At 40.5% G+C, this 15,716-nt stretch overlaps 1 protein-coding gene across 8 annotated transcripts in view; it reads right to left on the bottom strand.

The window, feature by feature from the left end:
- The window catches only part of MYO6 (myosin VI), a 909,629-nt gene that overhangs the window by 228,487 nt on the left and 665,426 nt on the right, over positions 1-15,716 (bottom strand). For all 8 annotated transcript variants that reach the window (XM_078648084.1, XM_078648085.1, XM_078648086.1 and 5 more), the window contains exon 24: positions 6,765-6,855. In XM_078648084.1, coding sequence (XP_078504210.1) covers positions 6,765-6,855 — 91 coding nt within the window. The remainder of the gene's footprint in view (positions 1-6,764; positions 6,856-15,716) is intronic.

Below are 15,716 nucleotides of genomic sequence, written 5' to 3'. Positions count from 1 at the left end.
AGATTATTTTTTTTACAAAATAATCCCAAAACATATATTTTGTATATACCTGATAAGCAGGTGGTGCATTACAGTGCCAGCAGAGAGCCTCCGCCTTCCCGGTAGCTCTGGGACTAAGACCATTGGGTGGGTAGTCCTTGCACCCTGGCTTATCTCCACAAAATAATTACACTGAGCTTTTGAAACTGTATCCATTGTTTTCTCTATGGAATTGTCTTCAACCCTGAATTGATGTCCACCAGACATTAAGTAGGCATGAATAGCTTTATCCACTACTGCCATAGGACTGTAGTATCTAGAAATCCTACAGTCCTCAGTTAAGGACAGCAGAACACTCAACTCTTTTTCAACTCTGGAAAATGAACCAGGGTGTTAGAGGTAGTTTTTGAATCATTGCGCTAAAGAAAATGGGTCTTTGTGGATTACAAATACTGAAGCATCTATCAGTAACTTTTCGTGTACAAAAAGAGCATGCCAGAGTTTTTGCGAGGGCTGTGATTAATCAGGGACGAAAAGCGATTCCCTTTAAACTTTTAATTTGGAACACTTTTCATCGGGATATTATAATTACATTTTACGACTGTCAACTGAGAATAATTATTGTGTAAAAAACAATCACTGGTTACACAGAGGCTAAAAGATTGTACATCCTCAGCTATACAAGTGTTTTAAAGAAAGCGAGTATAGAGTCCAATCTCTATACGCAATACTTGTTCGCAGGTGATAAGGGTTTATTCAGAAAAGGAATAACACGTTTTTAAGCTGTTTTTAAGTCTTCAGGGCTATTATTCGACATTTAGAAATTTTGTCTGGAGGCCATAGTAACACCCTTCATTGTAACACATTTAGTCATCTTAGCGATCCGATTACTCCTATGCTTTTTTGGGGTCCAGAAAATTCACTTCCTGAAGACATTGTTTTTCAAAAATCCTGGCTGAAACCTAATTGTAGCTAACTTTGAGCGCAATGTTCATCTTAGAGCTGAACTAAAAAACAAAAAAAAAATGTATTTTCTACCAAGCCCGAAGAACGTCCCGGGTTCAGGTTTCAACAGAACTCTAAAGAAGAATATGTTGCTACTCAAGTTTCGAAAATTCATGAGCAGAAAACTGAGACTAAACACTCCACCTTTCCTTTACCGAAGAAGCTTAAGCAAAGACTTGATCTAGGATAGGGTATTTTTCGAAGCTCTACACCCACAACGAACTAAAGTTCAAAACACCGAACAAAATATGGTCGTCACCACTTCACTAAAAAGTACCTCTACCTATCCACCAATCTTCAGCGTCCACCTCCTTCTAACCAGATAATGAAAACTGTTGCCTACAGTGGCTGTAATTGCAATTCCTGTATGCTAAACGGTTCCATATTATCTACATTAATATTGCAGCACTCAGATTACAGACCTGTAGCTTACAAATGATCCCTAAATCCAAGAAAAAAATGTTTTGTGGGTCAGCTGCTGCAGTTAGTACCGTTATACTACATTTCTTGTTGTATAATGCACACAGCATAAGATCGGAGCATTACAGGACAAGCTACCAGAGCTAAAGGAAAAAGGACAACATCAGATTTTAGAGGAAAGATGGATACACACCCCACACACAAAGTGCAAGACATATTGATTTCGATCCACAATAATAGAGGAATGAAAAGTAAACAAAGAACTGCTGACAGTAGGCACTTGCAGCTCCAAGTAAATAGCTTTTTAAGATGTATCCAAAACCACCAGCAAGTAAAGCAGTACTCAAAGAAATTGAATTGGATAGAGCAAGGACATGATAATAAGTAGATACACCATTTTGTATGGCAAGCAATGCAGATGACCGGTAGAGAAAACTTTGCCTGCGCCAATTGTATCTGTTAAAGTAAGAACATTCAGGGATCAATCAAACCTATGTCTAAGAGGCTTATGTGTGGCTTTCTATCCTTTAGAGCATTCAAGGTCAATCAGACAATGTGACAATTTGCAAGACTAAAAACATGACTTTTTACACAATAATTGCCTCATTTTTTATCTAGAATGGCTTTTATCTCTAGTGCCAAGAAACATTTTAACAGGCAATATTATGCTTTAGAAATATCCCAATAATATTACTACTATTATTTAAGAAACTGGTAAAGTGCTAAAAGCGACACTTCCTCACCATAATGTGGACATATAGACGTAAGGTAGGATTAGGTCTAATAGGAGGGGTAGCAAAACTTTACACAATCAATAAATGTAGACGAATAAGAGCAGAGTTGGTGCGCAAAACAACATCAACTGTAGAGTGTTTTTTTTTCTAAGAAAGGCAAATACAAGTAAAGATAATAAACAAAAACCTTCACAAAGGTAAGTCTATGATTCACACTTACCATACACAAACAGAACATCTCTTGAAAAACATAAGACTTTCTGGTTGATTATATCTCAGACACACAGGCTGCCACCCAATAGTCCAAATCTTCAAATTCTAAATGTTTACAAGTTACATAGTAGTTGATGCTGTAAAATGTGGCACAACCTTATCTGCCACAGAAAATCACAAGAGGAGAAAACTTTGAGGATTATATTGGTTTGGCTCCATAAAGCACCATGGTGATTTGATAGAGCGGTTTCTAAACGCTATCACACAGACTGCCACTATCTTTAACCAATCTTTATTGTTTCGTAGGGCAGCAGGCCAGTTGAAACAAATTGCAGCCCAAAAGCACTTATAATGTCAGAAAAAGCCTAGGGGTCCAGAATCCAGAGAACTGATTGATCTAGGAGGCTTTTGCTGTATGCAGAACAGATCTATGTTTATTTTTTCATTCACAAAAAACACAGGCCAGGGAAAGGTAATTTTGATAAATGCTCTTATGTATGTCTTTGTAAAAACCTTAGACCTGTGGATCCGTCATAAGACCAAACTTATGGGCATATTTTAAAAATAAGGGTACAATTACTTAGGTAGACAAAATAAATTGCAGCTTTTGACAATCCTTCTGTTCACAGGCAGGGAGATGAATAGTCATTTCAAAGAGCAATCAATATCTAGCACCACTAACCGTTGTACATCTGATGACGCGCGCTGATAATGAACAGTCATGTCCTTTTACCACAAACCATTGAGGAACTTAACGGAAGATGCTGTCACGAAGGGTGATTATCAGCCAGTCTCTCCGGAGAACCACAGTATAAAATGAGCAAGAGTCTCTAGCATCAGAATTGAGAAAATTGGACATGCAAATTGAAAATCAAGCCGTATGTCAACAGGGCCACAACAATGAGAAAAACTAACGTCATCTAGTTGGACAATTACAGGCGTTAAAGTAAAACTAGGGTCCTGCCTAGCTTAATTTTGTATGTTGAATTAAAGTTTTGCTGGTGCAGAATACCTGGGCAAAAGTTGCAGGGGGCATTTAAGACAATGAGCAACGCAGGACATCATCAATGAGTAACAAAGTCTCTGGTGGCCTACCACTGTATGTGAAAGTGTATACTTTTAACCAAGCACTACTAAAGATTACCAACACCTAATGTAGACAAGAGGCCATTTTGAAGACCATGTTGGGTACACCTCAAAGTGCCTGAAATGTGTATGTGCCTCAGGTAATTTAAAGGCTTGAAGGACATACATTAAAATCTGGTACACATCAACATATGGCTAGAACACATTGATAAGGCTGAGTACAGGCGGTCTCGAAAGTGCTAATATTGTTCTGGCACCAGGTTAGAATGCACATTTATTATTGGCACAATTGCCATATCCGCCTAAAACACAAAACTCTCTAGCAAATGAGTCAAGGACGAGTAAAGATGTACACCTGAAACCAAGGTAGGGCTTTGAATTGGTTTAGTGGCTCAGGAATGTCAAATCTGAAAGCTCAAGTGCAAGTGATGAGCAGTCATTCAGTAGTTCTGAGGAAAAGCTAGGAGTTGTTGTTGAAATTATTTGTCCTAAAACTGTGGACTACAAAATTCCTCAAGCTTGGGAACAAAAGGGTCATACAGGAAAACGATCAGTAAAGCACACCAGCTGATTTGATTTGGAGAAAGGGTATCAATCTCAGTTGTTCCCACATGATAAAATGCCTGCCTGCGCGATTGAGAATATACAGCTGCCCACTTCTAAAACAACATTTTAAACCCAGTTCTGTCAGGCCAGTGAATCTGGCTGTGCAGGACCAGGCAGTCCACTCTTGTCTGAAAATGTATATATTTCTCTTTCAATCTTTCCCTATTTGTTTTTTTCCTTCCTTTTTCCCATTCCTTCTGCCATTTTCTTTTTTTTACTCCTTCTTTTGTTGATTTTCTACCCCCTTACCTGCTTGTTTTTGTTTCTCCTTTGTTTCTTTTCTTCCTGTCTTTCTTTCTCTAACTTTCTCCTTCATTCTGTGTTGTCTTCAGTTTCTTTTTTATCTCCCCTCATCCTATTTTTTCTTTCTCTACTTTATCCTTCCTTTTCTGCCTGTCATCCTTTTTCTCTCCTTCTTTTTTTCTTGTTCATTGGCTTATTTTTACACTTCCCCTTTCTTTATTTCTCATTTATCTTTTTGTCTGCTCCTTCCTTCTTTCTTCTGTTATTTAGCTTCGTTTATTTCGAGTTTTCATTATTTCATTTTTTATGACTTTTGTTCTTTTTCTCTTTTTTCTGTTTTCATCTGCCTTGTGCGCCTTTCTTTATTTTGTCTCTTTCCTTTCAAACTTTCTTTTCTTTATCCTGTTCTCTCATTTTCTGTTTGTTTCTCCCTTTATTGTCTCGTTTTCTCTCTTTATTTACCTTCCTTTCTTTTTCTCCCTCTTTTTATTTCTGTTCCTACATGCTTTTCCCGATTTTTCTATTTCTTTCTCTTTACTTTTATGTTTCCCTCTCATCCTCTCACTTCTTTCTGCATTCCTCTTTCTTTTCGTTCTCGCCTTCTCTTTTTTCTTTCTTTTCTTACTTCACTTCATTAAGGATAATCCCCTCATGAGATCAATGATTACATATCAAGTATATACTGTATGTGGAGAAGAGGGGGAAAGGGATGTACTGCACAGAGACTTTTAGCTGTCGAGAGGTATGAATTTTGCCTGTACCTCACAAATGTATTTTTGCCACTAGCCTTAGTGCAATTTATATGGTTAAAAAGTTACTTTCTGATTTCCTTGTTTAGGGACATTAACCAAAGCACTACAGGTCCATTAGCCAGATAGTGGAAGCCTTTGGGACCCTGGCTTTCAAAATGAGAACAGTGTCATCTTATGTACTGCATGACAATAATACCACAAGCCTGAACGTGAACCTCATCTTTAACACGCAAGCCATAAACAAGAGCATATAGACAAAACTGATTCTTGAAAACCTAACAGGTAAACCTTTTGTGTACAGCTCTTGTGCCGATACTATTGTATGCTCAGTGAAACAGGATTGGGATACTCTAGGAGCAGTTTAATTTACATGGCCGTTGTGTTTCATTATCAAAATCCTATATTGAACCGTAACTCAGGAAGGCTTTTAATGATCCGAAGAAGCTCTTACTACCCAAAGTACTGGAGGCCCCTGGTCTACAGTGTAAATTACGAAAGGGGAAACGACATATAAAAATCAGCTTCAGGGCAAACACAGAGTAAATGAGCCTCTGGGGGCGTTAGAAAGAAATGACTATACAGAAATGACTTGGCAATTGTATATACAACTAGAAAAAGCCCTAAATATTCCAGTACTCAATGTAAAAAGGCACTAGTTCGCACCAAGTAAATACTGATCTCAATATTATGGGGGAATCACTTGGTTGAACATTTTGGAAATGTTTTCTTGGATCTTGTAATTCTGGAAGTAGAAATAGAACTGCACCTTTGCCAATGGACATTTAAGATCCTGACAAAGTAAATGGTTTAACTAAAAAATATAGACAGGGCAATCTACAGACCTGAATGCGAAAGAGGTACTGTAGCTGCCTAACCTTTATGCAAACACTATAGTGGTACCAACATATAAAATAACGTGTGATGGTAAAGCACATGTTTACCCACAAAGGGGCATCTCGGTGCTGCATAAAAAGATGTTTATTGTTACCCACCTCAATGGTACTCATTTTATCGACCTCAGAAAGGATGAGAGGCTGAGTGGACCCGCTGGGATTTGAACCCGTGACCATGAGGTCGAGCACAGGCCCCTGCAGTGGATGCATACATATTGCATATCACTGAATCTGTTGAGACAATGGTCTCAAATACTATTCCTGTGTGGACAACATAAAAAACTTGTCAGTGGGGTGTGCAAAGGTTTTGATGTCATCTAGAAAACCCAAGAACCTTTAGATAACTGGGCAGGTAATAGTGTACCCAAGGTACAGTGGGTGGAGGCAGACACCCATCAGCAAACGTCGTACTTTCCTTTCTTCTTTTAGGAATTCTCTCTCGCACTTCAGTAAATGTTTGCCTTTGCATAGCCTGCTAAACACCAAGGACAATTTAAGGCAAAACCTAACCTAGCAGCATTTGCCACATACATGAGCATGCCCTTTAACTTATATCCTTCCGGAAACAATATTTAAAACCTTCCATTACTCCAAATCATATCAGGAGAACACAAATCACTACTAATGACAATCCATCAAAATGTTAAATATTTTGCCTAAGCTGGAGACTCTACCATTTAAAAAAAAAAATAGAAAAAATATTACAAAGTCCATTAAAATGAAATACAACATAAAAAAGACCACACAAATTATATTCATAGTAAAATATAAAAGTGCTTTTAAACTTAAGATTCTTCTATTAACGATGAGAACCAAGTAGCTGAATACATTACCGTGGTTTGTGTTTTCTTTTGCACAGCCACATGCGAACAGTCTTCTGCATTTTAATACATGCACTTGTTCGATACTGTATTTTGTTTTTCACTGAAATATCAAATGCAGATTACTGATAAAAGATTCCTACTAAAAAAGATGTATAATGCATAAGAAAAGACAAGGAATTATTAGGAAATAAAGCAAGCAATAGCGGACGTACATAAGGCATTTATTTAAAAAAAGTTTTCAAATTCCTCAAAGTTCTTAACCATAATGTATGATCTTAGAAAACTCAGTTAACATTAACAACTATGCAACAGGAAATTAGGTCTACCCAAAATAAAGAACATACAACATATTTGTGTTTTTCGTGCGTTTACAGTTCTAAGCATTGCTGAGAATAGCATATCTTAGCAACGGATCACTAATGGTCACTGATTCTTCTGCCCTCAAGTATTTCAGCTGCAGGTGTTTCTGCTCCAAGTCTCAGTGCGGCGGCCCTTAGAATATTTTGCTATCTTCTCCTTTCTACAGCTCACCTTTTTCATCTGCTGCCCTTATGTCCTTGAAAGTTCAGAACAGAACACTAACAGGCGGGCAGCACGTTATTGTCACCCACCACTCACTCAAAGAATCCAGGGAGGGGGAAAGAAAAAATCCCAATCTGGAAGTGGAAAGATAAAATACCCCCAGATACCTCCGTTTAGAGTTAGCAAAGATTGAAAAGAACAAGTTACTTAGCTTCGGTAACGTCTTATATGGTCTTATATGGTAAAGAGTCTATCTAGCTGCAGATTCCTAACCTTTGACTATCCCCAGGTATCAGACTGGATCCCGAAGATTTTTGAGCAGTAGCCCTGCATGCCGCTAGGTGGGGTCATTTGGCTTCACGTTGTCAACATTGGAAGTGAGGTGCACGGTACCTATATAGGCCCCACCTCAGCACACTGACGTCAGTTAATTTCGTAACTTTCACAGTAGGAGCACGGAGCCTGACCACTGGCATGGAAAAGACTCCGGCCCTGAAAGGGTGTCCCTTACACCTGAACTGGTTCGCAGAGTGGGGAGGATGGGAGAATCCATAATGAATCTGCAGCTAGATAGAGTCTTTACCAGATAAGGAGTTACCAAAGGTAAGTAACTTGTTCATCTGATAGAGACTTCTAACTGCAGATTCTTTACCTTTGAAGAGCTACCCAAGCAATACTTGCCTGGAGATTGGTCTATGGAGCCTATTAAACCAGAAAGTCCTGCAGTACCAAACGGGCAAAGTGCCCGTCACAACAGACCTGACTGTCCAGGCAGTAATGTTTTGTGTATGTGTGCAGTGATGTTCACATCGCTGCCTGACAGATGTCCAGGAGAGGAGCGTCATACGCTAAAGCAGTGGTCGCAGTCTTGGCATTGGTGGAGTGAACATGCAAGCCCTCAGGAGGTTGTATCTTGGCCAATGAGTAGCAGATCTTAATGCACAAGATGATCCACTTCTGCACAGCCCTTTCTCCAACATAGCGAAGAAGAGTTGCTCATCCACCCAGAACTCTTTTCTGCAGCCAAGACAGAACAAGAACACTCTTGTTGGGTCCAGATGGTGGAGTCCTCCTCCTCATAAGATGGATGGGTCAGAGCAAAGAAGGTAGGCAGGGCCTACATGGAATGGAGTCACAACCTTGGAAAGGAAAGAGTTAGGTGTCCAAAAGATCAGCTTATCCAGATAGAAAGCAATGTAAGGAGAGTGAGCTAAGAGTGCCTGTAACTCGCTGACCCTCCTGGCCAATGTTATGGCCACTAAGAATGCAGTTGTTAAGGTCAAAAGCCTGAGGGGGCAACTGTAGAGAGGCTTGAAGTATGTACACATGAGAAATGTGATAACCAAATTGAAGTCCAACTGAGGCATTTTGAATGGAGTAGGGGGAACATATGTGGCAGGCCTTTAAGGAACCTAGCCACTATGGGTGACTTAAAAAGAAAGTATTGGTCCAGCAACCATAAAAATGCAGAGATGGCAGAAAGGTAACCCTTAACCGTGCCCAGCGCACAGCCCTGCTGGGCCATGGTTAATGCAAACCAAAGAACCTGAGAGAGGGATACCTGGCATATACCAACCAAGTGGATGGATGCCTGTCTGCCAAAAAAACATTACAGACTACGGGAGGAAAATCAAGAGCAGTGAACAGTCTCTGCTCAAACTCCATGCATAAAGGTAGAGAGTGCACAGGTTCGGGTGGATAGCCCTCTACTGTTGCTGCAACAGGAGATCCTCTAGAATAGGCAACCTGACTGGAGGATCGATTGTCATGCTCACAGCTTGGAATACCAGGCACTCCGTGACCAATCTGGAGCCACAAGAATGGCTTGGGCCCGGTTGCTCCTAATCATCTTGAGAACTCTGGGCAGGAATAGTGTTGGTGGAAAGCTATACAGGTGTCCAGAGCTGTAATTGAGACAAAAACCCTCTCCGAGTGAAAGTTGCCTTGGAAACTCCTGCACGCAAAACTACTGACATTGTGCGTTCCCGGGAGTGGCACATATATCTAACCGAGCACTCCCCACTGCTGAAAGAGACCTTGCACAATTCCCGGATGGAGACACCATTTGTGATTTGCTAGGCATCTGCAGCTGAGTTTGGCTGCTCTAGCATTGCCCGCCAGATGTTGAACCACCAGGGAAATGCCCAGACGTTCCAGCCATGTCCAGAGGAGCAGTGCCTGTTGACACAGGGTCCACAACCCCACTGTGTCTTGTTTGTTGCAGTACCATGTGGTGGTGGTGTTCTCTATGAACACCTGCACCAGACTTCGCCTGATTGAAGGAAGAAAGGCTTTCAGTGCCAAGCAAATCTCCCGGAGCTCCAACAGGTTCATGTGGAGCTCAGACTCTGCCAGAGACCAGAATCCTCTGATCTCCACCTGTCCCAGATGGCCACCCAAGCTCAGAAGTGATACATCTGTCACCACAGTTAGATCTGTTTGGGGAAGGGAGAGGGGTCTACCACTGATCCAACTGTAGTTCGTTAGCCACCACTTCTGTTTTGCAGATCCTTCTGAGATCTGGACCACGTCTGAGAGATTCCCCTTGTGCTGCAATCACCGGGCCTTTTCAGGTTCCACTGCAGAATCCGCATATGCCAATGGGCATGTGTTACCAGCAGGATGTAGGAGGGCATGAGGCCTAACAGCCTCAGAGTAGTTCTCACTGAAATCCAGGATAGAGGCTGAAACATCGGTATAATAGTCTGAATATCCTGGACTCGCCACCCTGGAGGATAGGCCCAAAACTGCACCATCTTCAGAACAGCTCTGATGAAAAGAAGCATCTGATAGGGAGTCAGGTGTGACTTCTGCATGTTGATAGTAAACCCTAGCAAGCGCAGGAGGTTCGGCGTAGTCTGAAGGTGTGTGACAACTGCCTGGGGTAAGTCCGCCTTCAACAACCAATAGTCGAGGTAAGGGAAGACTGAAATACCCGACCCCTGCAGATGAGCTGCAACCACCGCCATCACCTTGGTGACCACCCGAGGGGTGCTGGTAAGGCCGAAAAGTAGCATAGAAAACTTGAAAGTGCTCTTGGCCCACTGTGAACTGCATATAGCATCTGTGAGACGGCACGACAGGGATTAGAAAACATGCGTCCTGCAAGTGCAATGCTACCATCTTGTCTCCCAGTTCTAGGGCAGACAAAACTTGGGCGAGGATGAGCATTTTGAACTTCTCCTTTTTCAAGAAAAGCTTGGGAAGGCGTGATCTAGGATAGGATGTTGGTGGGAGGTCTTGGTCTCGCCGAGGGCTTCACTCCAGATCCAGAGAGGGATCCTTGGTGCCTGACTGGCGCCAAAGCAAACCTGCGATAGTGAGCCCAGTAGGGGTCTGCCCACACCCCTACTGAAGGCTCTGCAGAAGGGCTGGGACGCCCAAAGATGAGGCGCATAGCATCATACAATTCTTTAAGTTAGGCAGGGGTTACTCTGGCTCTGGGAAAATTGAGAAATAGTGGAGCAGACGCAGGATTAGGCCTTATCTACTCATGGTGCCTGGAGTACTGATGCTCGCTCATCTCGTCAAAAGACTACGCCGGAAAGTCGAGAAGTGTATGGACTTCTCCGACTTCTGTGTTTGTGGGAGTGACTTGACTACTCTGATGACTGAGTGCGACGCAGAACATCAAGAGGGGTTCCGTGGACAGTCCCTGCACCTTCCACGTGAACAGGACTTCGAGCATTGCGAAGTCGACCAATTTTGGGCGGTTAAAAACTTGAGGGATTGCTTCCTCAGCAGCTTGGGGTTCATGGTGTGCCAATCCTCACGCACCTTGAAGTCGGGTCTTGGCACCAGGCACAACAAACACACCAAGTGAGGGTCTGCCACCGACATTGGCCTCTGACAGGCCCCACAGCATTTGAAACAAGCTGGTTTCTTTGGTGACATCATCACACCAGGAGTTAAAATCCCAACCGGTCGCCAAAAAGTAGAAAAGACCAGTCAATGAGGAAAAACTCAATCTGGATCAACGCTATCTGGTGCGGAAAGGACGGACTTCAGAGCACTGCGTATGTCACTTTCGGGTAGGATGATGCAGGCGATGCGGAGCCGAACGACGCCACCTACCAGCAAGCATGAGTTCTGATTGAATATCTTCCAGATCCAGTCTGACGCATGGGGCTATTCAAAGGTAAGGAATCTGCAGCTAGAAGCCTTCATCAGATCACAGGATGGGCAACAAGAGGGAGCGCAGAGGAATGAAAAGGAAATAAAAGGTAAATGGCTAGGGGTGGATGTCAGGACAGGGACGCTTCAGATCACAAAAGACTGAAGAATTTGGATTAGCAGTAGTGAGTAGCATCAATTAATGTAATTTAAAATAGTTGGGCATTGCACTGAAATACTGCCTTTTTATGTCTTACTGAAGCTGTTGCTGTTCTTAGCTTAGATCCATAGATTGTATTGTGTTGGAGCATTTGTATACAACTTTAAACCTCTGTCAAGATCACAGACCACTTTCTGGGAAGTTGGATAATAACTACCAACTTTACTATGCATGGTTTCAGCGTTATATTGTGGCCTCTATGAAAAGCACTGTGAGTCGGGTGTCATGTGCATGCGGGAAAGAAATGTTCTAACCATGTTTTGGCAAACATGTGTCTGGAAAGTGATGAAGTAATGCAGAAAGGTGTGATGCAGATAGAATTGTGCTTGCAAACATGTACCTTGTGCCTAAGCTAGCTTTGTGATGTAATCGGTCTTTTGAACTGAAGGTGGTTGTTGCATCTTAATTCTCGCCGATCAAGTTCCAGAGGTTGGTCAATCAGTAGCTACTGACGATACCAGACATTCTAAGGAAAAGAATAGTTAGGAGAAAGAATAGCAGGGAGTTGCCTGATATCAAAAGCAAAGACTCTTGAAAGACATGTCTTACCACAGGAACCCAGACCAGCTATTGAAGGTAATGAGGTCTTACATGCCTAGGTGTATGATTGGTCCGTGGTGGCAAAATGGATTCTGGGGAATCTGCAATTTATGAAGTTAGGGGCCAAAGAGAAAGTTAGCTGCTGTAATCGAGGTGCAATTGGACCAAGGTAATGGTGTCATACACCATGTGTGGGAACTCCAGATGTGGAAAGATGTGACACAGAGTTTCCTTTGTCATTTGCCTGCATTTGTTCAAGACGATTTTTTGCACAGAGAATACAAAGCTATAATTGATTTAAATAGGCTTAGGAAAGCTTTCTTTTTAGAATATCGTTCTGCCTCCTGTTGGCACCCGTAAATACATCAACTCCCAAACTTCTACCTTCACTGCTCATCTTTGCTGTTGCATCATTTTGTTTTAATTAGAGACACTTTAGTGATGGTATGGAGCCCTGAGTCTTAAACACCCAAGAAATCACTAACTCCTACCTCCTAGATGAATGGAGGTAGTCCTAACATAATTTTAGTGGTCCACATATATGTTTTGTTTATACATGATGTTTTTGGTAATGCTTTCTGGGAAAACGTTTTTTTGGAAGCACTGATGTGCACAGTAGATTTAGTTATCCCCTTCCTTTGTTAATTTTTATTTAGATAAAATTGCTAGCCCCATTTTCCAAGATATCGGACCCAACAACTGACCCAGTCACATGATTAAGAATGATATGCACAGACAATGGCAACATAGTCCCGTTCCGTTAAACATTAACTAAGATACAATGGCATTCTTCATGGCTGGCTAGATAGGGTGAGGAGAGTGATAGGTTTTCCGCCTCTGCTAAACATTAACTAAGATACATTGGCATTCTTCATGGCTGACTAGATAGGATGAGGAGAGTGATAGGCTTTCCGCCTCTGCTCATTTACCCTCTCACATGGTATCAGAGAGTTATTGCTCTACCTATTTACTCTAGTTGGTAGCATTTGATCAAGGCAATGATGGCACTAAGGTTACGCACAAATAGTATCATAATCGGATGTTTTAAAACAATCAGGTTCCCACTTGGGCCGCGCTTCATACAGGATGCATGTTACCCTGCACCCAAGGCACACCCAACTGCCTGAGGAGGAATTTAAGTTGATATCACGCATGTTTTTACACCATGGTAGTTTACTATGCAATCTTTACCACAAATACCTACTCCATGCATAATAATGTATTTAGATGTATCTAACCTTTAGCACGTTTGTTCCATTCATTTTTTTAAGCACACAATAAAAAAATCCTGTTAAAATATTAAGAATAAATGTAGTTTAAAAACATATTTACATTATACAAACACATTAATAAAATGAGGCTTTTTTTCATTTTCAAAGTACTACATGTAAATACTCAACTTTAATTAAAAAGAACAGGAACATTTGGAAATATGAATAAAAAGGTTAATAACACAATTCTACATTTATATATTAAATAACATTTTTTTACGGTTACTAGCTGTATTAAAAAAATCTATTTAACAGATTTTAAAAAATGGGAATAGAATTCAAAATGAGATACATGTTTAATAGTTTTACTCTATTTCAGAAGCAACAAAAGAAAACTACCTCTCGAAAGAAATGTAACATCAAATGAAATTGAAGCCTGACAGAAGATTGGTTAAAAAAAATCCTCACATATAAAATCAAAAAGGCCAACAAATCAAGCAATAAAATATAACAGCAATAATTTTATTTCCTATTTTTATACAGGTCAATATGAGAAACATAGTGGACGCAAACTACTTTTTATCTAAAAGAGGAAATGCAATTTTCAAGCACAAAGGATATATATATTTTAAGGAGAGTAAGACTAAACCAAGGGCTCATTGGTGAAAAATTGTTGATTTACTTCTCAACTTGTTGCAAAGGCATAGCAGTTACTCTTGGTGACTTTCTTGAACATACACCTGAACATAACCACTCTGCTTCTGCAACAGAATTAGAAGTGAGAAAAAATGTTCAACCAATAAAGGCCTTAGAAGCCATCACCAATGAGACATATAGTTAATTTCTAAGGGAAATCAACTATATGTAAATGTTTCCGGAGAAATGCCTAAAATTCAAAATTTAAAACAAAGGATTTAGATTAAAAGGCAGGCGATAAATGTACATCCAAAGCAACCAAGTACTTTTAGTGAAATTGATATTCCTCCCAAACTAACATAAACCTACAATCATTGTTTCTCCATGGTAACAAGAACCCTAAAAATACTAATATTTACACTGAATGTCTAGAAAATAGTGAAATATGGATAATCGATGAGTTGTTTAAAACAACTCACCACCCATTTACCCAGATTTACACTATACATAGTAAATTAAATCATACCACAGGCTTTACTGCCAGATAAACAATGCTCAGTTTATACTTTCTAAAAAAGAAACAATAAATAGAAGTCATGGAAAAATAATAACTGCCTTCAAACATGCTGTGATAACCATTATTCATAAACTTTATCCAGAAACAAAAATTCAAGGATTTGTTTTAATTTTTCCCTGGCATGTTGAGAAAAGTTCAAAATAATCAGCAGCTGGGGACTACAAAAAATTACCTGCTTTGTTTTATACTTCTTGAAGATGTAGATAAAGACTACAATGCTATTTTTCAATCTGACCACTTTTCACAAAATTGGACAAATTGGTACAGTTACAAAATTACTTTGAAGAGGCATGGACTGGTCATCTAAAAAAGTTAGATTGCATTTTTGTTTAGGTGGGAACAGGCGTAGGTCTCATAGGATCTTTTCATCTCCCTACTGTGAAGGATGCTTAGGAATTGCTGAGAAGGTGACTACTGATTAAGTAATCAACTCCTTGAAAGATGTTTTCTGCAGGGAGGGTTTGCCTGAGTCTATAATGTGCAATTTACAAGTACAGACTCTCCAGAGTAACTCTACAGGTGTGGTATAAAACACAAGAAGACAGCCCTTCAATCGAGTGATAAAGGGAGCTATCCAACTACCAGTAAGTGATGGAATCAATTGGAATAAAGCTCTACAGAAAATACTGTTATCCTATGTACTAATTTGGTTACAGGTTACTTTTCATTTGCACTATTGAGGGCATCTTGTTCCTTGCTGGTTGAAGCAGGTTGGAATTTTGGAAGGTGCAGGAACTCCAATGGGTCTAACATATGAGAGTTTGAAAAGGAGAGTTGCTTATTATAGGAGGGAGATGGGAGAACAAATGTGGGACATGAGGAGGATCATGCAGGATTCCAATAACGGGGGCATAAGCTTGCCTGGCAAATAAGAGAAGTTTTACATTAGATGACCTAATCCCATTAGGGTCAACGGACATCCTAAACAGGTCTGTCAATGTCAAAGGTGAGACTGTATTGAATTCACATAAAATTACTAACTCTGTGGTGATGCACCAGGGACTCTTGATCTAAGCATGGTGAACAGTGATTTGGGATTTTGTTTAATAGTGTTCCTTCTAAATCAAATTGTTGGCACATTGAGTCCACAGAAGGGTTCGTGGGTCAAATATATATACATTCAAGCGGAACATTTCAACCAT

The sequence above is a fragment of the Lissotriton helveticus genome, chromosome 6, assembly GCF_964261635.1.
Source record: "Lissotriton helveticus chromosome 6, aLisHel1.1, whole genome shotgun sequence".
Lineage (NCBI taxonomy): Eukaryota > Metazoa > Chordata > Amphibia > Caudata > Salamandridae > Lissotriton > Lissotriton helveticus.
This window is presented reverse-complemented; position numbering and strand designations above follow the sequence as displayed.